This window comes from Macaca nemestrina, chromosome 4, assembly GCF_043159975.1.
Source record: "Macaca nemestrina isolate mMacNem1 chromosome 4, mMacNem.hap1, whole genome shotgun sequence".
NCBI classification, from domain to species: domain Eukaryota; kingdom Metazoa; phylum Chordata; class Mammalia; order Primates; family Cercopithecidae; genus Macaca; species Macaca nemestrina.
The window spans coordinates 11,479,148-11,506,636 of record NC_092128.1 but is presented as its reverse complement, the minus strand read 5'-3'; the positions used below and the strand labels follow the sequence as shown (position 1 = coordinate 11,506,636).

The window sequence follows — 27,489 nt, the reverse complement described above, 5'->3', positions numbered from 1 at the left end:
TGAACTGAAGTAGGGTGAAATTCATTCAAAAAATACCAAGCATGTGCCATGTGCCAGGCACTATATGCCAGTGAACAAAGATCCCCACCTTCACTGCATTTTAGCAGAGGGAGTAAAACAAAGAAACAGCAGGGCAGAGCGCCAGGATGTCAGCCTGCAATTTTAAACAGAGTGATCAGAGCAGGCCTCATTGGGATGGCATTTGTGCCAAAAGTCAAAAGTGATGAAAAAATTATCCATGAAGTTTTGTGGGAGAAAAGCCATAACAGTATGATGCAAGATGGAGACCGTAGCATCACCTTGTACTCTTGCACAAAATGTTTAATCTGAAACTTACAAAAACTTTAGACCTTTCAGTTTACAGGCAGTTCCAAGGGATATTAGAAGTTAAATTAGTGACACTACAAAGGAAAACTCTACAAGACAACAGGCCTATTATTTCCAGAAAGTGAGAATCTTAAATGAATCCGTTTTGGAAGATGATGGTAGCTATTTACAAAAGAGACACGTGGGAAAATCTGAAATAAGAACTTGATGTTACATTAGGGAAGTATTTTAAGTGGGACAATGGTATTGAGATTATATAGAATCATGTTCTTACCAGATGCATGTTTAAGTATTGTCATGTCTACGACTTTCCTTGAAATAGTTCATATAAAGCAAATATGCCAAAATATTTTTAAAAAAAAGGTTCTGACAGCCATTTCCAACTGTTCAAACTAATTGATATTCACTTACTCAAAATTCCTTCAACCATTACTTCTTGAGAACCTACTCAATGCCAGACAGTAGATGAATGATATGTAGAAAAGTGATAATGTAGATGAAGGTGGTGACTACCTTAGATTGGGAAGACAGAGGAGAAAGGTTTGGGAAATTGCATTTAAGGGAAGAACCAAAAAATACAGATCTTTTTGTAAAGATTGGGGAAAAGAGTGTATTTGAAAAAAAGAAGTGTGCGTGCAAAGGCAGCCTCACACTTTTCTGCTCAGTGTTCAGTTGACACCTGCCCTCCTTTTGCTTCTCCGTGGGTTATGCTATAGAAGAGGAGCATGAGACGGTAGTGGAGAAGCAGGTAGCAGATCATGCAGAAACATATAAGAGCTCATTTCTTCCTAAATGAAAGGAAGGGTTTTGTTTTTGTTTTTTGTTTTTTGTTTTTTTTTTTTGTGAGACTGAGTCTCACACGGTTGCCCAGGCTGGAATACAGTGGCATGATCTCAGTTCACTGCAACCTTTGCCTTCCAGGTTCATGCAATTCTCCTGCGTAAGCTTCCTGTGTAGCTGGGATTACAGGCATACCCCACTACGCTTGGCTAATTTTTGTATTTTTAGTAGAGATGGGGTTTCACAACATCAGCCAGGCTGGTCTCAAACTCCTGACCTCAAGAGATTCACCGACCTCCACTTCCCAAAGTTCTGGGATTACAGGCGTGAGCCACCGCACTCATCCCATCAACGATTTGTAAAGTAGCATGACATGTGAAAGATCAATCTGGCATTTTATTGAGAATGAATTAAGGCAAGATTGGGAAGGAGCAGTCCAGTCAAGAAGCTGCAAAATGGGTGGGTGGGGTTAGTGGGTTGAACTGGAGTGGCAGAGACACAGAAAAGTGGACAGATTGGAGCAAGTTTCCAAACTTTCATTTACAAAGCTTTGTTAATGATTGATGTAGAAGTGAAAGGAATGTAAAGAATGACTTCTGGTTTCATGGTGCCATGAACTGTAATAAGGGTGACCAGAGGAGTATCAATATTAGAGAAACAACATCCAAAGATATGTTTGATCATATTCACCCTTCAATGCCTCTGATACTTCTAAGTGATTATATCAAGAAGCAGGTGGAGTGTCCGTTTTTGAGACTCTCAAAGTCTCAACTAGAGATACAAGTTTAGATCCTTCTTAGAGAAAGCCAAGGGCTGAGCCCTAAGGATGCCAGCACTCAGAGTTGAGGCAGTTAAGGAGGGGCCAGGAAGAAACAGGAATCAACTCAGGGCAATAATGTGAGTTCAGAGACGTTCACAGACTGAGAAAACGGAGGTTGTGAATGCCTTTGAGAAAAGGAGCTTTTGTGGATAGATGAGAGTGGATTTCAGACTGTAGTTGACTGAAGTGTTAAGAGCTTGCTTCAATGAATCTTTCAAGGAGTTTGTCTATGAAAGGGATTAGGGAAATTAGGAACTGGAGAAGGTTATGGGGCTGAAAGGGAGAGTTTCATCATTTGTTTTAGATAACATAAATGGCGATATATTGAGAGAACTAATGCAGAAGAAAAGTTGATAATTCTGGAAAAGTATCAGTTGAATGGGTTGACAAAGCCAGAGCAGATAGGACACAGAGTGCATGCCAACAGAGATGCTCCTTTCAAATAGCGGCAGCACCGGAAAATTTTCCCCTGCTCTGGTTGTGTAATTGTGTTGAGGGTCCAATTATCTTCCTGAATTTTTTTTTAAGTAATTTGTTTTAATTGACAAAATAATAAGTACCTATGGTTTAATTTATTTTTAATAATACGAAAGGGAATGTGGTCAAATATAAGTTTTCCCTGCACCTCAGGTCCTCTCCAAGGAAACCGCTGTAATAGCATCCAATGTAATCCTTTCAGAAACATTCTATTCACAGATAAGAATATTTATGCCTATGTAGATAGACAGATATGGGTATAGGTGATGATATAAATACAGATTCTCCATTTCTGTGATATAAGTAACATTCCGAAGAGGACAGAGCCGATCCACTTAAATTCAGGTACTTTCAAAAAGTTTTGTTTTTACAAATGGTTGAATTACAAGGGATAAAGGACCTACACAGAAAATGCAGGAATCCAGGAAGAGCAGCTATAGAACTCACACCACCCGGGCCCAGGGAGATGAGGGGATGCAGATATTAGAGAGCTCAGATGCTCTCTAGAACCGAGAGCATAAGGCACATAAGGCTCTATGTGCCTTATCAGTACACATAGATCTGCTTTGTCTTTTTAATGGCTGTCAGGAGTTCCACTGTACAGAATCCCTTAATTTATCTCAAGAACCGAGATGAACCACAGTTTTTTTAAAAGTGTGACATTCTTGGCCAGGCACGGTCACTCACGCCTGTAATCCCAACACTTTGGGAGGTCAAGGCGGGCGGATCACCTGACGTCAGGAGTTCAAGACCAGCCTGGCCAACATGGTGAAACCCCATCTCTATTTAAAATATAAAAATTAGTCAGGCGCCTGTAATCCCAGCTGCTCAGGAGGCTGAGGCAGGAGAATTGCTTGAACCTGGGCGGCAGAGGTTGCAGTGAGCTGAGATTGCACCATTGCACTCCAGACTTCGGGACAAGAGCGAGATTTTGTCTGGAAAAAAAAAAAAGTGACATTCTGTGACAACCAAAAACACTGAAAATAAAAACAAATCATTAAATATAGTGTAGCACAGGGCAGACAACAGAAGTGACTGACTGTCTTACTGAAGGCTGACTGAGGCAACCTCACTAGAGAGGAAAATGCATAGCCTGACCGAAAGCTTCTGCCCACTCCAATCTGCTGATTGGCTAAGCTCAATCAAGGAGAAGTCAGAGGTTTTAGGATCTCTCAGTGTACTCCGCCTCATGGAGCTGAGGGCAGGGAGGGGAAAGCTGAAGAGTGATTGGAGGGGAAAATGGAGATTTCTGACCTTCATGCATCACCACAATCAATTCACTTTTCACACAATAGCCAGAACAATCGTCATTTAAAACAAATGGAAGCATATTATAAGCACTGTTCTTTACCTCTTGCTTTCTTCCCCTGGCAATATATTTCTGAGATTGTGCCTTATCAGTACACATAGATCTGCTTTGTCTTTTTAATGGCTGTCAGGAGTTCCATTGTACAGAATCCCTTAATTTATTACTACGTTTCTAACCAATAAATATTTTCCCCTAGATTTTTTGGCTGACACAAACAATGATGCAATAAACATTTTAAAATATGATTTGGGGAAAGTACACTAGTGCATGTATAAGACAAATTCTTAGACATGAAATGGCTAGGTCTCAATATATGCACATTTGAAATTAATAGACTTTATCAAGTTGTTCTCCAGTGTGCACTCTGATCAAAAAAAGGGCATGAGAAGGCTTTTCCCATTAAATATCAGAGAGATGTTCAATGAATCTCATTGAAATTTAATTTGTGCTGCTTTGATTATGAATGATGTTGAACATTTTCTATATGTTTAAAAGTTACGTGGTTTTTTTTTTTCTGTGAACTGCCCTGTTCATACTCTTTACTCATATTCCAATCAAAATGTTTCTTATTAGTTCCTGAGTATTCTTTATGGGATAAAGAAAATGGCCTTTTGTCTGCCATATTATAATATGCTTACCAATTTGTCTTTGGATTTGGCTATGTTTGGTCACTCAAGATATAAACAAAAATTATGTAGTGAAATTTATTAATGGTTGCTGGATTTGTGTCTTCATTAGAAATACCCTCTATATTAGTTGTTTATAAAAAGTATTCCACCATGCTTTATTATTTTTTATTGCCATGTTTTCAATCTCTCATCTATCTGGAATTTATTTTGGTGAAGGAGGAAGGGGATGTCCTCTTTTTCTCACATGAGTAGTTGGTCATCTTACATCATTTACTAAGTAAACCATTTTCTCCACTGACTTAACATGCCACTCTTAACATAACTTGTATGAATCTTTGTATTTATTTCTGGATTTTTAATTCTATTCTATTGATTTATCTATATTTTAATGCACCAATATTAGTTTATATTTACTGTGGATCTAGTAAATATTTTATCTACTATTGATAATCTTACCTATTGAGCTTCAATTTCAGAATATTCTCAGCCTCTGTGTTTATTTTTTGTATCAATTTTAGAATTCATCATGACTTTTTAAGTCTCCCATTAGCAATGTTTGTGGTTATATTCTCCCAACATCTAAGTACCTTGGATGTCTTTCTCGCTTCCTCTATCTCTCATCTTCCTTCCTTTTACCTACATTTCACTATATACTCTCTCTCCTTGTTCATGCCTACCCATAAACCTTTCCTAGTCTGCCCCTGCAATTTGTAATCAAAGATACAGCAGGTTGGTCAGGCACGGTGGCTCATGCCTGTAGTCTCAGCACTTCAGGAGGTCGAGGCAGGTGGATCACTTTAAGTCAGGAGTTTGAGAGCAGCCTGGCCAACATGGCGAAAATCCGTTTTCTACTGAAAATACAAAAATTAGCCAGGTGTGGTGGCAGGCGCCTGTAATCCCAGCTACTCGGGAGGCTGAGGCAGGAGAATCACTTGAACTTAGGAGGCGGAAGTTGCAGTGAGCTGAGATGGCCCCACTGTTCTCCAGCCTGGGCAACAGAGTGAGACTCTGTCATTAAAAAAAAAAAAAAAAGATACAGCAGGTTGTGGTGAAATAAAATGTATCTATGGACGTGAAGCAGAGAAGCAGATAACTCCAACTTGATACTTAAAACAAGTATCATGTTACATATTCTTGTGCGTTTCAGAAAATGTACTTTGGGGCACAATATTTCTTGTATCTTTTTGTTACCGTCATCTTTTTTCCTCCAATAAAAGAGATGAGATGGAATTAAGGCTAAATATTTTTTGGGGGAGAAGTATAGTTTACAATTATTCTAAATTTAACCCATTATGAGAAAACAAATTATGAGTTTAAAATTTATTTTCGTAAGAATTTCTATCAAAACCTATCAGGTTCTAAACTTCCTTGTTAAATAAGAAAAGTTATTACCTCAAATTGAAAATGCCACTGATAATCACTGGTTTCTACACACAGAATAGCTGAGGCATCTTAATTAATTTACCTCCAAGTAATAAATGAATAATGTAACCCCTTTAACCATTTTGGGTTTCTTGTGGTCTCATTCTACTCCAGTTTTTTAAGATTTTCTACTTGGAGCATTAAAATAGCTGTTGAGTTTATCTGGCCTTTAGCTTTTCCCTTTCCTGTCTATCCTACACCTATTACTACCTTAATATTTTAAAATATGAATTTATCAGGTAAGTTCATTTTTGAAGACTTTCAATGCTCTCCATACCTAATAAAAAATGTTCTAAATGCCAAAGCTAGTTAAGACTATGCCGTTAGGGGTGAAGAGAATATATCTCTCTGATGCATCTCTCGATGGCTGGCTTTATTTTGCCTCTGGATAAAGTTCAAAAATCCCTTAAACAGTGAATTGACACCGTATCATCACACAATCTCCCATAAATATTGTTTCCTGCTATTTAGCTTCTTGATAAGAAACCATAATCAAATGGCAGAGTTTACACAGTAGGTGCTCAATAAATATAAGTTGAATGAACAAACAAAGCTACATTCTCCAAGAAAATCCCTAATGTAATAATTAATACATTTTACAATCTGAACCCAACCTATGTTTGTACATTTAACATCTGTCAGTTCAGTTGTTTTCAGCTGCATATAAGGCAACACATAAATGACTTAAATAATAGCAGTCACCAAACGTATTTTGTCGTAATAAGAAGGCAAGATATAGGTCAGCCTCCAAGTAGAGGAACTGCAATCCTATTTTAGTTAGGATATATGTATTTGTTGTTTTTTTCTTTTTCTCTCTCTCTCTATTTCTCTTTTTTTTTTTTTTTTTTTTTTGGTCGTTGTTATTGTTGAGAGGGAGTTTCGCTCTGTTGCCCGGGCTGTGGTGCAATGGCACGATCTTGGCTCACTGCAACCTCCACCTCCTGGGTTCAAGCTATTCTCCCACCTCAGCCTCCCAAGTAGCTGGGACTACAGGCACCCGTCACCACAGCCAGCTAATTTTTGTATTTTTAGTACAGACGAGGTTTCACCATGTTGGTCAGACTGGTCTTGAACTCCTGACCTCAGGTGATCCATCTGCCTTGGCCTCCCAAAATGCTGTGATTACAGGTGTGAGCCACGGCACCTGGCCTATTTGTTGTTATAATAAAGACCCAAAATAACAGTGGCTTGAAACATCCAGAATTCTATTTCCCTCTCATGAAAATCTTTGGGTAGGTGGCCCAGGGCTGACATGCTATCCAAAGCTCAGATGACATAGATATTTTCCTTTTATTCCCTCTTTTGTTCTGAGATGGCTTCTTCAGTTCTCACTATCACAGGTTCATTTCTGGAAGGAGGTTGGGAAGGACAAAAAAAAAGAGAAATACTACATATCCTTCCCTTTAGGGGCTTCACCCAGACATTGCCCATGGCACTTCCATTGCCTTCAACTTAGTCACAGGGCCACGTAACTTAAAGCCTGGAAAATATTGTCTGTGACTGGTAGTGGCTCTATGTCAAGACGTAAATTCTATTGCTATAGAAGAGGATTGTAAATTTTGCAGAAGAGTGTGCAACAGCTTAATGACTTTGTTAAGAAGCCTGGCTCTTTCCTTTTTGTTCCTTGGAGACTGAAATAGCATCCCCTTCCAAAAGGCACCAGCCACAGGAAGGAGGCTGAATACCTGAGCAAGAGCAAGGTGATGACAGGAAGAAAGGGGAAAGGGCCGCGGCGTGGGCACCCACAACTATCTGCTGTGATCTTCATTCCTGTGTGCAAACTTTCTTCTCTAGCCAAACTCACTGATTCATTACTTCACAACCACATTCTGTGCTTAACTAAACGTGCGGGCCCTTGCCTTCCCCCCATGTAGAGGGGGACTCCTCCTCCTTCCAGGCTACCCAAGTCTAAACTTTCTTTCAAAGATCTGTTATTCCATAAAATTTCTGTACATACATAAAACAGTGGCCTACGATCTTCATTCTGTACCAATATTTCTCATATCTGGCATATATATATATATAGAACTCACTTGCTAATTATGTTTGCATGAATAAATGGAATTTCTTGAGAACAAAACTTCCCTTATTTGTTTTAGAGTGTCTTACGTGGAGCAGGCGACTGACTGATTTAAAGGAACTTAGGGTTATTTATTTAGGTTTAATACAGTTCAACCTGGAGACAGATGAATAGACAGATGGTTTTGCAGATTCTTCTCCTGTGAGCCAGCAATCTTTCAAAATACATTTTATTTACAAAACAATGAGGAATATATGGTAAAAGTAGAGCTCTAAGTAAATTAGCAAAATGAGATAAAGTGAACTCTAGTTCATTATAATAAAAAAGGTTTAAAAGGCAGAAAACCCAAGTTAAGTTGCTTTTCTCATCATAGCAAAATAATGATCAATAGATGTAGACCAAATAGGCTTGATTTTTTTTTTTTTTTTTTTTTTTTTTTTTGAGACGGAGTCTCGCTCTGTCACCCAGGCTGGAGTGCGGTGGCCGGATCTCAGCTCACTGCAAGCTCCGCCTCCCGGGTTCACGCCATTCTCCTGCCTCAGCCTCCCGAGTAGCTGGGACTATAGGCGCCCGCCACCTCGCCCGGCTAGTTTTTTTTGTATTTTTTAGTAGAGACGGGGTTTCACCGTGTTAGCCAGGATGGTCTCGATCTCCTGACCTCGTGATCCGCCCGTCTCGGCCTCCCAAAGTGCTGGGATTACAGGCGTGAGCCACCGCGCCCGGCCTGGCTTGATTTTTTTTAATGAAAAGTTTGGGCATAATGTTGGAGGTACAGTAAATATCTTAGCATTTAAATATTTCTATAAATAAACGCTTGATGAAGGACCTCCACCAACATTACATTAGCATTTCTAGTTTTACCACTATAATGTTATGTAGTAATAAAATATTAAATTAGTTACGGGACTTGTGATCACTTTTCTATATAATTTCTATTTGAATAAAATAAATAGAAGGCAGAATAAAATAAATAGAAGACACTCCATAGAGAATATCCCTTCAACTGAAATCAAAATCTAATTAGTATAGAAAGAAAAGTACTCAAATATTGTTGAGATCAAGGTAGAAGGTAATGCAGCAGAAACGCTATGATTATGGAAACAGCTCTGAGAGTCAGGAGTGTGAAAAATAGTAGTCAAGGAAGCAAGCATTCTAAATATATTTCTTGTCTTAATAAGCAAAAATAAAATTTCATGCTGAGATGAAGGGAAAAACTCATAAATTAAGGAGGCAATTTATACTGGAATAATAACTTATAAATTGTTTTAAATAATGGTCTAATCATTTACAAAAATAAGCTATCAGTAACCTAGAAGCAGTCTTTTCTAAAGTTTAGAACAAGGCATATTTAATGTCCAGGTGTAAAACTGGCATTAGTCTAAAAGCAAATTAAATATTCTAGCACTGTTATTTGTATGTGATGTAAGCACGGGGAACGTCTTAGCTGACCGTGGGATTAAGAATGCTGAACTTGATTTTACGAAGAAATGAAACTGCCTTTATAGTCAGTGATCACTTTCTCTGAATTATATGAAGTCTACAATCAGGTGCAGAAATGATTTAATTTACCAAATGAGATTACAAAGATTATTATGTGTCACTCTGAGTGAATCAGGTTAAAACATGGTAGGAAGACCTATGGAAAAGTAGTCTTAGGAGAAATGACTGAATAGATCATGTTAACCCTGGCTGCAGGCTGTCTTCCCTCCTTGTGCTCCCTTCCTGGGCTCTTTCTCCTCCTACTCAGCATCTGCATTCTCCTTTGAGCCCCCGCTGCAGAGAAGTGTGATGCTCTAGAGCCTTGTTATTCCAAGCGTGGTTCTCTGACCGACCACATGTACATCACCTGGGACCTTGTTAGGATTTCAGAATCCCAGACTCCAATTCTGACTGCAAGAATCAGAATCGTTAAGATTTTCAAGAGATTCCTATCCACACAAAGGTTTGAGAAACCCTACTTTTGAGTCCCAAAGATTCTGTGTATACAGAACAGCAAGTTACTCTGATACACGTGGCACTGTTAATTGCTGTTTGGTACCACCAGAACACATGTCCATGTTCTGGAGTCATGGTGCTATGACTATGGTTTTCATGTCAGGTTTTACAAAACCAAATACGATTTTGAAGGTAACACAAAGATTTGATTTCATTTTATTTTAAAATGTCTATTTTAGCTTTAAACACTGTAGATAAAAAACCTTCAAGCTGCGTTGATGATTAGCAAGGCATTACAGTTATGCTGTCAGGCTAACATATTTTGGATTTGAAATAAAATTTCTCCCACTATCCCTGCTTAATTAAATAATATCCATTTACTACAAAGTAAGCTACTACAAACAAACAAATCTGGAGTTTCTTCTGTTTGTGAATCCCAAATTTCCCAATGCTTTGTATTTAAAATCAAGTTCAGAAATAAAAGAGATGCTATGGGTAAAATAAAAGTGCAACTGTCATCCATAGCCCTGGATTGAATTGTGACATCCATCTAAGCAGCCACTCTCTGTCCATGTTGATTTATTTTGCTTTAAGTAATTGCAGCCCATTTGACCTTCCAAAATATAGCTTTCGTTTGTTTTATAAGTATTGAAGTCTAAATGAATTTTATATCAATAAAATGCATTTTGATTCTAAAGCATTTTGAAAGCTGGAACTAAAAGTATGAGTTCGACGGAGAAGGCAGGGCTGTCTGGAACCCGAGTTAATCGTATGCATCACTTCTTCTGGAATCCCTTGATCGCAAGAAATTGACACCTGCCAACTTCTCCCCTGTACCTTCCTGATCCCGGTCAAGTCATTCTCAAGTAGAAGCAGTCAAGTCATTTTGATTTATTTTTTATGTGAATCAAACTTCCAAGCTAGGACACACCATGAAACAAATTACACACTCCTTGTGGCTACTAAAAAAATTAGTTTATTAGCGTAAGAATCTGGATTTGAGAATAAAATCATAGATACAAACAATCTATATTTCTCACAGTAAAAGAGATATTCTGAAATTACTTCAGTTTCTTGGTGGTGTAACTTTCTAGTATTGCATTCATCCGTTCTTTCAGTCAACATGTCAATAGGTGGTTACTGAGCGTGTACCTAGTTACATAAATAATTGTAAGATAAAACCCCCTAATTGTAGGACTCTCAGTTCAGAAGAGACAGGTGCTCAACAAACCATTGCTAAGCAATGCAATAATAGTGTATTGGACATAGGTTACTGATTCTGTGGAAATACAGAAGAAATAATAGGAAAGGGGCAGCTAGGTTAATTCGTATTTTGTTTTGCTTGGTAACTGGTCCTAACTTTTAAAAATATATATATGGTGATAGGGTTTGCAATTATATCTGAACCAAGTTGGATAGAAAATAAAACATTTTCCACCATTAAGAATTAGAATACCCATAATCATCATAGGGAGAATGTCAATTTTAAAAATAAGAATCGGCCGGGGGCAGTGGCTCATGCCTGTAATCCCAGCACTCTGGGAGGCTGAGGTGGGTGAACACTTGAGGTCAGGAGTTCAACACCAGCCTGACCAACATGGTGAAACCCTGTCTCTAATAAAAACACAAAAATTAGCCAGGTGTCATGGTACACGCCTGTAATCCCAGCTACTTGGGAGGCTGAGGCAGGAGAATCATTTGAGCCCGGGAGGCAGAGGTTGCAGTGAGCCAAGATGGTGCCACTGCACTCCAGCCTGGGTGACAGAGCAAGACTCTGTCTCAAAAATAAATAAGAAAATTAATAAATAATAAAAATAATATTCAAAGAAGAAAAATATTAAAAGTTGGACCTCTATATTTGTAAATCCATCTGTGGATCCAACCAATGGCAGATAGAAAAATAAAATAAAAAATAACAACACAATGATAAGTCTAAGTAATCTAAAGATGATTTAAATTATATGGAAGGCTGTGCATAGGTTATATGCAAATACTACACCATTTTATAACAGGGACTTGAAAATGTGTGGATTCGGGTATCTACGGGGTTGGGGGGGGGTATGGAACAATCCCCCAATCCCCCCACAGATACAGAGGGATGACTTGTGTTCATTCATCTCACTTGATGGATATATGCTTTTTGCATGAGTGTAAGAACACAGTAATCTTTTCTATCATCAAGATGATTTTCTACTTTGCCCATTATTTACACCACATTTAGTTTCCAGCCTGGTTTTCCTTTGCTGCTCAGTACACTTCTGCACTACTTCCCCCGAATTAATTGATATAATGAGCTGATGTAAATTACTTTCAATATTAGGCTGAGCTAATATTAACCCACAATAATTTAGAAAGTAAATATACCATACAACACCATATATGTACTGAATTCCAAAATTAAGTATCAAGGATGTTTTAGTTTCATGTAATTTTGAAGTGTCTGGCCCATTGCTTCCTTCCACGATGTGGAGAACCACCTGCTCTGGATGTAAACACCTTCTGCTGTGTGTGTCCCCACGCCTCAGGGCCCGTACAGAATAGTGGCTATAGGAAAGGACCCTCACAACCCTGGACTGCCCACTACTTTCACTCTTCCACCTCCTTATCAGTGCTTTTCTCACCTCTTCTGCTAGGAACAATTTTCAACATTTTAATCATAAACATACAACTCTTCAGGCCCAGGTGAAATGTTTTGAACTTTATGAAGCCCTTTGTTCATCATCCACCTGTAACTCCTCTAGTATCCAAATTTCTATAGCATTTCATATACCTTTTATGACTCATCAAATTCTTCTGGGTTTGCGTTTTTCATGAATCAGATCCCCACCCACCTCCACTCAAATTTGGAGATGAAACATCTTTGTAGCCTTGATAACACTGAGCCCAAATTTTATAAAAAGTAAGTGCCTATTAAGTTTAGGGTGAATTTTCCATCCCTCATGATAATTCAACAAGATGCTTTTGTTTATATTGTGTTTTTCCCCAAAGTTCTTCCTCTCATTTTCTTCTCTTATAGTCCTGTCCATTTATTGCGTCTCAACCTAAAAGCTTTCAATTGTGCCCAAAATGTACATGTGATTCCTCATGTGAAATCCCATAGTACTTTATTTGTCCCTGAATTATGCTGTTTTTCATTTCTTCCTCACACTGTAGTTTTCATACATCCTGTATCTACTTCTATATGAACTATGAGCTCTTCTGCAAGGCTGTGAGTGCAGTCTTAGTCATCTTCTATTTTCCATAGTTCTGTGCATACAACAAGTGCTCAATCCATGTTTGTTGCAGGAGTAAAAGTTTGTAAGAAGTTGTGGAAGAACAGTACAGCTTCTCAGAGCCAGGGGCTCCATGCCAAATGGAGCCAAGCCCTGCTACAGGTGGTTTTAGGCATGGCTAGTGGTCAGTTGAGAACAGGAGTTAGAGAATGCTATTTCTGAGGCCAGCTCTATCGGATTTTGTAGCAGGGAACTGCTAGGGCATTATGATAAAGGGGTTGCTTGCTGGGTGGCTGTTTATCTGTCCTTTTCCTGTGACCCATGATTATAGATTCTGCTATTTTAATCTGGGAAAGTTTTCCTGTTTTTGACAGTTCCCTGTGAAAGTCTAGATGTCCTTTGTGAATACTGGTACATCATAATGAATACCTTTGTTATCTGGGAGCATCTTCAGCAGGATTATAACAAAAATCAGGTTGTGGGGTAGATGGAGAGGGGAATTGATGGGAGGGATGAGCAGATGGATGGAACCAGGAGAAAGGAAAGGGTCTGTGCTATTGAAACAGGGAGGTTTCAGGACAAATTTCAGCCTCTCAGTTTCTGAGGTACAGTCCAGCTGTGCCCTGGAGGCTGTGTTTCAGATACCTACAGCTTCCATTTATTGGCCCCCTATTTCCTGCCTATTAATTGTCTATTAATACTTCATGAACATGATCTCCAAACCTTAAAATTACTTGTAAGATAGAATTATCCTTTTTTTTTTTTTTTTTTTTTTTTTTTTTGAGACGGAGTCTCGCTCTGTCGCCCAGGCTGGAGTGGAGTGGCCGGGTCTCAGCTCACTGCAAGCTCCGCCTCCCGGGTTCCTGCCATTCTCCTGCCTCAGCCTCCGGAGTAGCTGGGACTACAGGCGCCCGCCACCTCGCCCGGCTAGTTTTTTGTATTTTTAGTAGAGACGGGGTTTCACCGTGTTAGCCAGGATGGTCTCAATCTCCTGACCTTGTGATCCGCCCGTCTCGGCCTCCCAAAGTGCTGGGATTACAGGCTTGAGCCACCGCGCCTGGCCGAATTATCCTATTTTTCAAAGGTGAAAACTAAGGTTCGGAAAGATTAAGTTACGTAGTTACCATTAGTCATCTTAATAAAAAGATACAGATTTGAAGATTTGAAGAGAAAACCTGTATTTTTTTCCTCTGTATTATGCTTGCTGCGTCTTTAAGCAGGCTGCTTTAGTTATCCAGTGGGAAATAGGTGTTTGGAAGTTTTAGAAGTCTTTTCTTTCTAGGTTAGTATATTTTCATTGCTGTTATCATGACATTATTTCAAAAACTCAAATTGCTATGAAAAACTTGGCGATACCCCTCTTTAAGTCAGTATTTGGCTTGATAAAGAATAGAATAAAACAAGAAATAAGACAACTTTTCTTCGATCTTTCACCAGGAGGGAATTTAGCTGCTGTCTTTGTTTTGGGGTAAAAGAAAAATGAAATGAATCTGTGATATTCAAGTAAATCCCTCAGTTGTTTGTTAGTATCTACTGTTTACTCAAAAAATGGGAAGCACCAGGCCTGTGATACATCATCTTTGTTGCACTTGGCACCTTCCATCATGAATCATATTAATCTGCTTAAACTAACAAGGATTAATTGCCTTGGTAAGGCAACCTGGCATTGAAATGATATATTGCCCAGACAGCTTGGAATCTGGCCACTCATAAATCTCATTTGTTTGTTGGTTTATTTCTGTTTGTCTCTCTCTCTGACAGATGTGTGCCCAATCACTGCGAGCATGGTGGGAAGTGCTCGCAAACATGGGACAGCTTCAGATGCACTTGTGATGAGACAGGATACAGTGGGGCCACCTGCCACAACTGTGAGTGCCAGTTTATCTCACTTTAATCTTGTAATTGCATGAGAATCTCAAGTCTCGGGCTGTGCTTTGAAGCTCAGCAACCTGAATAATCCACGTAATACATCACTCGAATCTGAAAAAACAAGATTCCAATTGTCAGTTCTCCAAAAAAAAAAAAAAAAAAAAAAAACTATTCTACTTGTTAAAATATGTTCTCTGGTAAAATGAATAAAAATGACTCAAAAAGAAGGACCAGCATTTCCTCTGTTCCATAACCACGTAGTTGAGATTGGAAGGCCAAACTTGGGTTCGCTTCTCTGTGTCTAACTCACGTCTGCTGGATCGACTGGTTTGGGAAATTGTGTTAGTGTGATGTCTCTGACTGGACCCTCATCTATCAATTAATCAGAGAGGGAGACAGAGTGTAATTGGAACATTTAGTTTCTGGATGATGGCTGCTTCATGCTTTAGCCCAACTGTTCGGCTACCTTTTTTTTTAGATCAAAGAAATGAGTCCGAAATGGAATATCTAAAAGCCAATGGATGTAAAATGAAAACATAAGAGGTAAAAATATTTTAAAATGGCAAAAATAAAAAGTAACGTGCAAAAATGACTAGTATAACACAAATGTGCCTTGGTTTATATAACAACTTTATTCCAAAAGGTTAAATAAAAAATAAATTTTCGTACTTAAAAAATTTAATGCTAACTCTTATAATTATAATATTAATTTTCCAATAATGCATCGCCATTTGCAAAACACTTTTGAAAACAAAGCACTTTTGAAAACAGATTTGGCATAAATCGTATAATTACGAGAAGAGAGTCAACTATTGGGTAGTGTGTGCATATGTATGTGCATGTGTGTGTGTGTGTGTATGTGTAGGGAAGGAAGCGCAAGAGAAAAAGAGAGATTCAAGCTTCTCTCAGTATGCCCAAACACTGAAACTCTGATATCTAAATCCTCCGATTATACAAACATTTCACTTTACTTTTAGGAAATAGTGACAAGCAAACTATCTCAGAGTAGAGCCCTGGGTATAGTAAAAATGTCATACAGCTCTCTAAGCCTTTCCATTGTGTTATTTGTAGTAAAGTGCAAGAAGAAATTGTGTTTTGAATATATTGTAAAATGTTGACTTACAAAGTTGCACACGTTTATTTGTTTAGGTCAATATTCAAAAACAAGAGACAAAGGAAATCTTTACAAAACTAACAATAGAAAAAAGTCAAGAAGGTCAAAATAGATACTTATTAGATTCATTATCTGTGTTTACATATATGAAAGTATTTTAATGAATAAAGAATAAAAAATGATTGATATTGAAATTAGTTCAAAGAAAAGAGTTATAACTAAAATTTTTCCTCACCAATCACATAAAAATATTAACCTGCAGTATGTGACATTTATTAAACATATGATGCTAGAATTATGTTGATGAAACTGGATACCTTCACTAGCGTAATTTGTATCGTATGTTATAAATACCATATTTAATTACAAGGGATCTTGTTCCTGAAATACGGTAATGCTAACCAGTGGTCAAAAGCAAGAAATTGGTGGTGGCTGCAAGGATTTTCTATCTCAGTGATGGCTTTTATATTGAACTGAAAAGTAAGTTATTCTTTTTATATAGCTGTTTCTATCATTAAAATACACAGCAAAAAGGCAAACAATAATTTAAAATGTATGCTACTGGTTGAGTAGCTGAGGTTTGTTTTGTTTTTTAAGGGTAATGACTCCAAGGATTAGAAATGTTCTAAGTGTGTTTAGGTTTGGCACTAGTGGCCAGCTTGAAAGGTAAAACACGAAAACTGTCTTTTGTTCTGCTGCTCCTTCTTACTTGTTCCTTGTTCCATTTTGTTGGATCTTTAAAGGCAGAATCATTCTTTTTAATAATAAAAGCCTGATCTTTTGTTGTCTTCTCCAAATGAAGCCAAAATTTTGAATATCCAACCTGTGCATAAATAGAGGTGAAAAGACCATACTGCATAATTCAAGAGAGAGTTGGCTGGTGACTATTTTCTTCTGAAAAATGTACATTGTAGCTTATTGAAGGCCATTTGCCTCCTAATAACCTGAAAGACTTGATACAGTCTTACCTACTGACATGGATTAGTCAAAAATGTCACACGGCACAAATGTAAGAAGATAAAATGTTTGCCATTGAGTTTGACACAGAATGAACAATTCTACATTTTTACTAAATCAGTGACTACATTCATAGCAAGAAGATGGAAGTGCAAAGACCGCAGTCTCTGATGTGTCTGACGCTAGCTATAAAATCATCAGGCCGTGTGACTTTGTGGTCAATTGTTTGACTTCTCTTGCACTGTCTTTGACTGAAGTCTCCAGTGAGCTGAGATTTGCAGTTACTTATTCTGTATTCTGTGGATTTTAACTTTGTAAGTAATGTAAAATATTTTGCTTCATTATTTCCTGCAGAAGACCAAACATTCATCTTGAAAAGAAATCATGCTAATTATTTTAAATAGTATTTTTTAATTTGAAAAAGCAGCTAACTAAAATCTAAAGTTTAACATAACAGAACATTTGTTAGAGTTTCAAACATTACAGGCCACAGTATTTTAGCACACTTTCTACACCAGCCCGGGCTTGGTCAGGATGAGACAGCAGTGCTATGAGTGACCTGTGATCATCCAGGCTAGAAGTCCTAGTTCAAGATGGAACAGAGAAGCCTTTTTGCTTGATCACAGTGCCTTGTGTTGACTTTGATTCTACCATTTTCTTACTTGTACCCTAGGCCATTTAAATTATTTGAGCTTCAGTTTTCTCCTGTAGGAATAGATAATTAACAGTGCTCATCTCATCAAGCCATTGTGAGATTAAATGAAATGATGCACTTAAGATGCTGAGAATAACTTTGGCATATGTGGTACTCAATCAATTTTTGTCATTTCATCACTTTCAGAGCAATTGTCCTTTTCCTTTGAGCTTCTATACCAATAATTGCCCAAATGACAAACCGTGTCCCTTAATTTCGTGTCACCATACATTGTTTGCTATCACTTTTATGGCAGGTTTGGACTGCAGTGAATGACTGGTTTCCATAGTATTTTTCTGTAGAAGAATTCAAGAGCCTTAAGATAAATCTGTATGCCTCCTAAACCTATGTCTCTTGTTTTCATTTCTTGGTTTGTGTATACATGGGGACTTTGTTTTTACATAAATTATCTGTAGGGCTTGGAGGACTGTCATTCGTGAACCACTCCCCTGAGGAGCCAGGATGTCTCCCTTTGGGTTGAGTAGACAACTCAATCCCACAGACAAAGCCAGAGATCACAGAAGACAGTCAGATCACAGGAAAAGGAAAGCTAGTTTTTGTTGTTTATAAACAAAAGAGGCTAGTTTGTGACAAAATGCAAATACATCAAATTGTTGATGTTTTATACTTGAAAAGATTTTCTTATACAGGCATTCCACTCTCCATAAATCCTTTAAGAACTGACTTGTAGCATATCTGAACACCAAACCATGACAAAGGGACTGAAGTGATCATGTTGGTTAGTTTGTGTTTATTATATTGACTTATCCCTGCTTCACTCTCCCAGAAGCACTGTAAGAATATATCTTTTGTTTGGAGATGGAGTCTTGCTCTGTTGCCCAGGCTGGAGTGCAGTGGTGCGATCTTGGCCCATTGCAACCTCTGCCTCCTAAGTTCAAGCGATTCTACTTCCTCAGCCTCCCAAGCAGCTGGGACTACAGGCACCACCATGCCTGGCTAATTTTTTTTTGTATTTTTAGTGGAGACGGGATTTCGCCATGTTGCCCAGGCTGGTTTTGAACTCCTGAGCTCAGGCAATCCACCTGCCTTGGCCTCCCCAAGTGCTAGGATTACAGGCATGAGCCACTGTGCCTGGCCAAGAATGTGTCTTTCATGTGAGCAAAACTCCATGTTTCTAGCTGGAGTCTTTCCTCTTAGCACTGCTATACAGATAACGCTCTAGTTGGTCTCCAAGCTCTGCAATACTTCAAATGCTCTTTAGTATCTAATTCTCATCCTGTTTTTTACACATAAGTTCCTTACACTTCACAATGATTTTACATCATTTAGTTTACATAAATTAAATCCAAAAAACTATCCCTTATCTCAAGGCTTAGTGGACACTTTTTTCTTACCATGCTGTCAGGTCCTCTCTTAGACTTCAGTCATTCTTTTTTTTTTTTTTTTTTTTTTTTTGAGGTGGAGTGTTGCTCTGTCACCCAGGCTGGAGTGCAGTGGTGCGATCTCGGTTCACTGCAGCCTCCGCCTCCCAGCTTCAAGAGATTCTCCTGCCTCAGCTTCCCGAGTAGCTGGGACTACAGGCACATGCCACCATGCCTGGCTAATTTTTTGTATTTTTAATGTAGATGGGGTTTCACTGTGTTAGCCAGGATGGTCTGGATCTCCTGACCTCATGATCTGCCCACCTTGGCCTCCCAAAGTGCTGGGATTACAGGTGTAAGCCACCATGCCTGGCCAATCATTCTTATATATACTGTTAGTTCCTTGTGTGGAACTGCTCTAAAAATTCATTAGAATATCCTCAATAATATGAAAGCTTTTGGCTAACTTAATGAATGCAAGAGGTCAAAGGATAGTATTTTAGTGTTTGACAAAAATAAGCAATGTTATCCTTGGAAATTTATTACATGTCGGATGTGCATTCTGACAGAAAATATTTTTGCAGATCTTCTTATTAAAGAAGAGATTTTCACATTGCCCAAATATATAGACTTCACGTTTCCAGGGGAAACGGGAGGAGATAAACTAGGTGACCTATATAATTCTTTTTTAACTTTAAAACCACGAGATTTAAAAATTCTGAAATACTAGTAAGGAACAGGTCCTGACATTGCCAAATAAAGCAAAAGTAAATTTTTTTCTAGCCCATGTTAGAGAAAAAATTAAATGTACAAGGTAACAATTGTACATGCCATATGCTGGAGCATTTCCTCTGGGTTCATAAATGTGTAAACTGTAAATTGTACTGCACCTTATTACAGCACATCTGAGAGGCACAGTGGATTTCAACAGCCCATACCATGTCGTTGATAATCCACCTATGATTTCACCTATAATTGATTTAATTCAAAGAATAATTTTTAAAACAAATTTAATCCTACTTGTTGTAGTCACATGAGTGTAGGGCATAAAGAGCTAGATGTATTGGCACGAAGAAACTTGGTATCTCTGTCCATTTGGAGTTTCTACAACTTAGGCATCAACGCTAACTTGGAGTTTTTGAGCATTGCTACAAAAACAAGCAGTCATTGGGTAAGAATTGTGTTGGATGTAGTATTAGTCCATTCGCACACTGCTATAAAGTAATACCCGAGACTGGATCATTTAGAAAGAAAAGAGGTTTGACTCACAGTTCCACGCCGCTCGAGAGGCCTCAGGAAACTTATAATCGTGGTGGAAGGCGAAGGGGAAGCAAAGACCTTCTTGACATGGTGGCAAGAGAGAGAATTGCAAGCGAAGGGGGAAGAACCCCCTCTAAAACCATCATCTCGTGAGAACTCACCCACTATCGTGAGACCAGCATGGAGGAAACTTCACCCATGATCCAATCACCTCCTTCCCTTGACATGTGGGGATTACAGGTCCCTGCCTGAACACATGGGGATTAAAATTCAAGGTGAGATTTGGGTGGGGACACAGAGCCAAATCATATCAGGTATCTACAATAAAACTTAGATATTTAGCCTCAGGGAATTGCAATCCATCCTTTGGGGCAAGTTCACCTGACTTGCCAGGTCCTACGTGATATGGCCATGTCTTTAACCTGATTTCCTCCCCTACTTCTCCTCCCATTCTCCCCTTCAGTGCACTGGCCTCCTTTTGGTCTTTGATGCGTGCCCTGCACTCTTACACTCTTCCCCCTCCTATACCACTACCCCACCACAGGACATTTGCACATCTCCCTCTCTGCTTTGTCTAGTACATTTCTACTCCTCCCTCAGATTTCAGCTCAGCAGTCATCTCAGAAAAGCTTTCCATGAGCCTGTAGTTAGGTCAAATTCTCTTATTCTTTTTTTTTTTTTTTTTGGAGTCTTGCTCTGTTGCCCAGGCTGGAGTGCAGTGGCATGATCTCAGCTCACTGCAAGCTGTGCCTGCCAGATTCACGCCATTCTCCCACCTCAGCCTCCCAAGTAGCTGGGACTACAGGCATCCGCCACCATGCCCGGCTAATTTTTTTTGTATTTTTAGTAGAGACGGGGCTTCATTGTGTCAGCCAGGATGGTCTCAATCTCCTGACCTTGTGATCCGCCTGCCTCAGCCTCCCAAAGTGCTGGGATTATAGGCGTGAGCCACCGCACTGGGCCCAAATCCTCTTATTCTAAAATACACATATCTCTTTTAGCACTAGCAATGGTGATGATTTTGCATTTATTTTTCATAATTATTTAATAATATCTTTCTCCTCCACTGGACTCTACATCTCTGGCAGGAGGTGGTGCCACATTTCATCCACCATTTTAAACCTGAGGCTCACCCAGCACAGACTATGCATGCAGTGAACGTGCACTGCCTCCAAGCATTCTTAAATGTCAAAGGGTATCCAGAGCAACAAGTGTTTTCTCTAAATTTTATTCAATGCCCTTTGTACAAATTTATCAAGATAGTGAAGTTATAAGGAGAGAGTAAACTTACAGGGAAAACAGAAAAACAGAATCAAGTCCAATAACAAAATATGGATAAATGGAAGGCAGAGAGGGTAGCAACAATAATACCAAAAACTACCACAAGACATTAAATATTATTCTAAGAAATAGTATGGAGGAATTTAGGATATTAGCAAAAAAAAAAAAAAAAAAAACTACGTATTTCAAATTATCTTTAAGGAAAATATCGTGCCATGTTAAGACACCCCGTTCATTACTGTAATTTGTGAGAACTATGACATTGTAGTAACGGTAGCAAAGTAAGCTGCAGCAAAAATGGTATCTTACATCTGCAGTCTCCAGACTTTTTGGCACCAGGGGCCAGGTTCATAGGAGACAGTTTTTCTACAGACCAGGGTGGGGGAGGAGGGTGAGTGGATGGTTCAGGATGAAACTGTTCCACCTCAGATCACTTATGGATTCTCATAAGGAGTGCACAACCGCAATTCCTCACATGCACAGTTCATAATAGGGTTCGGGATCCTATGAGAATGTAATGCTGCTGCTGATCTGACAGGAGATGGAGCTCAGGTGGTAATGCCCGCCTCCTGCTCTGAGGCCCAGTTCCTAACAGGTTGGGGACCCCTTATATCAAAGAGTGTGATCAATTACTATACTGGCTAACTGTAGGAGTTATTCTGAAATAGATACTGATATGCTTCAATAATTACTAGTACATGACAAGAAGTTTATTTTAAACTCTATGACATTTGAATAACATGAACATAACAATCTTTTGATTTATCATGTAATATTATCTGTGTATCCTTGCTACAGGGAAGTTATGGAGAGGGGAAAACACTGAGGGTTTGAAATTAGATGTCCTGATGTCAGACCCTCAGATCCTTAGGCTATGTGGCCAAACTTACTTCTCCATCAGTTGGACATGTCTAAGTTCCAGAAAAATGACTGTCTCCGTGCTTTATAAATCCTCTGTTTCCTCAAACACGCTTGCTGTGTTAGTGTGGATTTCACTCATACTCATAGAAGGTGAAGTCAGCTTTTCCAGTCCACGCCACAGGTTACTGACAGCAATAAAATAGGAATTATTCAGATTTAATCACTTTCCTCCCCATCTCTCCGCCCCTGCTCCTCTGTGCTGTCTTGCTTTTGTGTTTTTAGACAAGTCATTTAGTGTCTCTAAACTTAAATTTCCTCTTGAAAATTCAATGAGATATTGTTTATTAAAACGCTTTTTCAATGTACCCCAGAACTTAAAGTATAATAAAAAGAAGTGCTTTTTAAATTCAGAAGATGTCCTACTTTTAAAGAACTTATACCACTAAGTTTCAAAAAACAGCTAGTCAAATTTTACTTTGAGTATAAGTCGCATCTACTCATCAGTATATTCTTCATTCGGAACACAGGCCATATTTTCATATCAGTGATTCTCAGTGAAAAGATCATAGGATATCTCAATATTTCAGTACATGCTCATTGAAAAGATACAGGTTTTTATTAGCCAGTATAATAGCCACACTAGCTGATTTATATGCATGGGGTACATCTACTCTTTCCAATCTAGATATGGTATTATGTAGTCTGGTTGTGCATCTGTGTCATCAAGCGAGCAACTACCAAATTCCTTCAATTTTACTTTCCATCCCATTCCCACACCATGATCTATGTCAGATGCTCAGTGTGCCCCTGTTAGTAAGGAGTGACTATGGGACCCAACTGCAGGACTGCAGGACACTAAGGACCCATATGGCTACCATAACTTATTCATTCATCAGTATGTTGAGAACTGACTCCATTCCGTATATGGAATAGATGCTGGAGTGTGAAGTAAAGGATGGAAGAGGGCAGGAATACTAGGATGTAGCCCCCTCCAACAATGTGTGTAGTTTCATTTAAAATAAACGTTCTTAGCACCTTATTTCCACATCTCTGGTTCACCAGGATTGTGATCTAGGAATAAATCCTAGGGCATCCTTATCTCTTAGAATCTAGCTTGGCATTTTTCATGTTTACAAAATATGGATACATGTGGATACATAGGGGAAAAATAAATTTATTTAATACTTTGTCACAAATTATTTGTTTTAAGCAATTATTTTAACTTTTCAGATTGTATTTTCCAAGGATTTGTTTGCTCTATTTCTGGGTTTGTTTTTCTTACCAGATGGACAGGGAGAAATCAGGGTGAGGCGATGCAATTTCAGCATGGTGCTTGGTAGAGAATGTGGTTTTCAATAGAATATACACAAGTCAAATATTAATAAGCCCTTGCTCAGCTGTGTGTATTCTCTAGAAGAAAAGCTCGTGTTCTCACCAGAGCTAAAGCATTGGGAGCTAAGGGAAACAATGGCAAGTGATGTCACTTCCTGAAATCACACTTTTTCACAAAGAAACAATCATCCCAGCAGCTCCTTTACTCTCATATTCATCTGGCACCTACAGATAAAATCAGATGGAAAGAGCTGTGAAAGTACTACCTGGGAAGAACTGTTGGAAGGGGATTTAAAGGCCATTCTATCTTTCGACTACAACCAAATAAATTACACTGGATTAAAATAGTGCAGGTCATTTGGCGAAACACAGCCCAAGGACCTTTACATTTCTAAGGCAGACCAAATTTCAAATTAATCCCTTCTTTCATGTCTTGCTTTGGAATGATGACCAAGATTAAATACAGAAAGAAAGGATTTAATTTCAGTTTTGCAAAGACTCTTTCAATAGTTTCAAAAATATGTCTTTCTCTTTGAGTCTTGGCAAAAAAAAAAAAAAAAAAAAGAAGTTGATCTGCAAATGCATATTGAAAAGCAGTGTGCTGCAGAGACATGCTGTGATCCTATGAACTTCTCCAAAGCTACAAAATGCCAGTGCTAGGTCTTGAGGGAGCTGGCATTATTCATCAAATTCCCTGTAGTCTGAATTCCAGTGTATGTTTTATCCAAGGTTCAGAGTGAAGAGAAAAAGGAATAGAAAACACCCATTTTAACACATTTGTCAGGTTGAATTATGGAAAAAAAGGATATAGGGAAGAGTCTAGTTTAATTTGAAGATAAGGAAGGGAACTTCAGGAAGGTTAGTATCTGCTCAAAAAACAGGAAAGAGAATTAGAGTAAAAAATAATATGTGTCTCTCCTTTGATACTTTTTGACATTAGTCACTAAGTTTCTATGGCAGGTCTTTAGCTTTTCAGACTTGGTGTGTAGGCTTATCTTTAAATCATAGACAGTTTCAACTCATTCAACAAATTATGCATCTCTTTTGTATGCGGCACACTATGTGACTACAAAAGCATAGATGAGAGCCATTTTCTTTAGGAAGTATACAAGGTAGTTATAAAGAAAACAGGATAAGTAATAAAAGCATTAATACATTATAAGAAGGTAACAGGTCCGGGCGGGGTGGCTCACACCTGTAATCCCAGCACTTTGGGAGGCCGAGGCGGGCGGATCACAAGGTCAGGAGATCGAGATCAACCTGGCGAACACGGTGAAACCCTGTCTCTACCGAAAATACAAAAAAAAAAAAAAAAATTACCGGGGCGTGGTGGGCGCCTGTAGTCCCAGCTACTCGGGAGGCTGAGGCAGGAGAATGGAGTAAACCCGGGAGGCGGAGCTTGCAGTGAGCCGAGATCGCGCCACTGCATTCCAGCCTGGGAGACAGAGCGAGACTCCGTCTCAAAAAAAAAAAAAAAAAAAAAAAGAAGGTAACAGATATTTATGTGTCCAACTAGTATCAAGGAAGTATGTACGATATGAGAGAGAGAGAACAATGTGAACCAAGATATTTGGGAAGACATTCAAGCAGGAACTGAACTCTGAGCCAAGTTCCTTTCAGAGTTCTGTAGAGAAACAGAAGTAATTGTTAAATACTTAAAAAAAATTGAATTGATGGTTTAACCTTGGTAAACCTTGGTAGCTTGAATCAGAACCTTGGTAAACCTTGGTAGCTTGAACCGGACCGTGATGGAAGAATTTATACTAGGGAAATTGACAAACCCTGTATATCAAGATACTTTTAATAGAGCTGGTTTACTAGCACACCACTGCCCTATTTCATTATTAATAAGAATAATAGTATGTGCCTGCCAATATCATTGTAAAGAGTTCAGATGATACGTAAAATGTCTAACATGTTGTCTACTGTGTAGTCAATTCTCAGTAGATGATAGCCATGGTTATACATGTAACACTGTGAAGAGACTGGTCTTGTTAAAGGAGCAGCAAGGTGCAGACTTGAGTCGTGGGTGAAGCTAGCCAGAAGACAGTGGTTTTTCAGCACCTCTGTATCAAAGCATAACTTCAGATGTTTTTCTTCATAAGTCACTTTTTTTACATCATGAAACAACTTATATCCATTAGAACAGGAGTCCCCAGTCCCCACAGTACCAGTTTGTGGCCTGTTAGGAATTGGATCACATAGCAGAAGGTGATCAGTGGTGGAGTGAAGCTTCACTTGTGTTTACACCAACTCCCCATTGCTCACATTACCACCTGAGCTCCACCTCCTGTCAGATCAGGGGCAGCATCAGAATCTCAGAGAAGCACGAATGCTGTTGTGAACTGCACATGCGAGGGATCTAGGTTGCACGTTCCTTAAGAGAATCTAATGCCTGATGATCTCTCACTGTTTCCTATCACCCCCAGATAAGACCATCTAGTTGCTGGAAAACAAGCTCAGGGCTCCCACTGATTTTACATTGTGGTGAGTTGTATGATTATTTCATTATTCATCACAATATCATAGTAGAAATAAATTGCAAAACAAACATATGAATCTTGAATCATCCTGAAACCATCCCCTACCTCCTGATCCATGGAAAAACTGTCTTCCATGAAACCATTCTCCGGTGCCAAAAAGGTTAGAGAATACTGCTTTAGGAGAAAGAAATGTCATGGAATGATATTTAAGTTTTCCCATAACAGGTTATGGGCTCTCAGTTATTTCTGAAGTAAGGAGAACCAGTAAGCCTGCTGAACAATGCTTATGGTGCACTTTTGAAAACCATTTGGATGATTTGATATCACTTTTTTAACTGTTAAATTTTCTTTACTGAAAGTGATACAAATGCTTTTATTTTATTAAAATACACCTCAATTATTTAGCTTATAGTATGATCTTAGGTAACAATTTTATATTTTATATAGCTAATTTTATATTCCTTTGTGATTATTAACCTAAATCTGGTATAATGAGATGCTTCCTCCCCTCAGGAGCAGTCCAGCTGTGACTCAGCGGCATCAAATTTATGTCTTCCGAAATTAAGACACCTGGATTTGTCTGCTAAATTCTATTAAAAAACTACTCAGTGAGGAATCTCTTGATTTTGCACCATTCACAGAAGAAATTCTGAAGGTTGAATTATTGGTTCCTGTATTTTTTTTTTTAATTTTACAAAATCATGATAAACAGAATACTCGCTTCATTCATTTTATGTTGCTGTTGCTGCATTTTGCTTTTCTTCCTCCTTTCCTCTCCCTCCTGGCAAAAGAATGCTATAAAAATATAAAGATTGTTGTAATCTGGGGTGGAATTATCCATCTACCTACATCATCTCCTCTTGTTGTATTTGATGAATGTGTCTAACACTATTAATAAGCAATAGTTTCTTATAAAAAATACAGCAGTTTCCAAGCAAATTTTGATGCTTGACTTTTGGGGTATTCTCCCATCTGACTTCTTTCAAATGTTTGTGAAATCATTGATTTGGAAATCTTTAGACGTAGCCAATAAAAGTGAAATAATGTAAATGGAGATGGATTTGAATAAAGAGTATGGTTTTAAGTAAAATGAGAAAAACACTCAAGGGCTCGTAGTTCCTTAGTCTCATCATCCAATTTCATCCCAAAGCTGCCATAGTAGCTCCTGTCTGAAAAATATGCCTACTCTACTCTTGAAAGACCATTCTTGGCATCACAGATGCCAGCACCAAATGCCAGACAATGCTGGCAAGTACAAAATTGCTGTCATTGCTCATTAGCAGGCATCAAAATGTTCTAATACTCTCTGCCACTATCTGGGCCTGTTGAGATATTAATTAAACATGTCTTCCTTGCCAAGTCATGTGATCAACTTTCACTAGGCT

At 38.6% G+C, this 27,489-nt stretch overlaps 1 protein-coding gene and 1 long non-coding RNA gene across 2 annotated transcripts in view; one reads left to right on the top strand and one right to left on the bottom strand.

Annotated features, from left to right (window-relative positions):
• LOC105474842 (contactin associated protein 2) overlaps positions 1–27,489 on the top strand; it is a 2,256,224-nt gene that overhangs the window by 1,319,412 nt on the left and 909,323 nt on the right. Inside the window, exon 11 of the mRNA XM_011729645.2 lies at positions 14,693–14,799. Within this exon, the coding sequence (XP_011727947.2) occupies positions 14,693–14,799 (107 nt within the window). The remainder of the gene's footprint in view (positions 1–14,692; positions 14,800–27,489) is intronic.
• Positions 16,604–20,338, bottom strand: LOC139362697 (uncharacterized). Its single transcript, XR_011621880.1, has 3 exons — positions 20,309–20,338; positions 19,908–20,035; positions 16,604–16,737 (listed from the first exon to the last, which is right to left on the bottom strand). It is a non-coding gene; the product is annotated as an uncharacterized lncRNA (long non-coding RNA).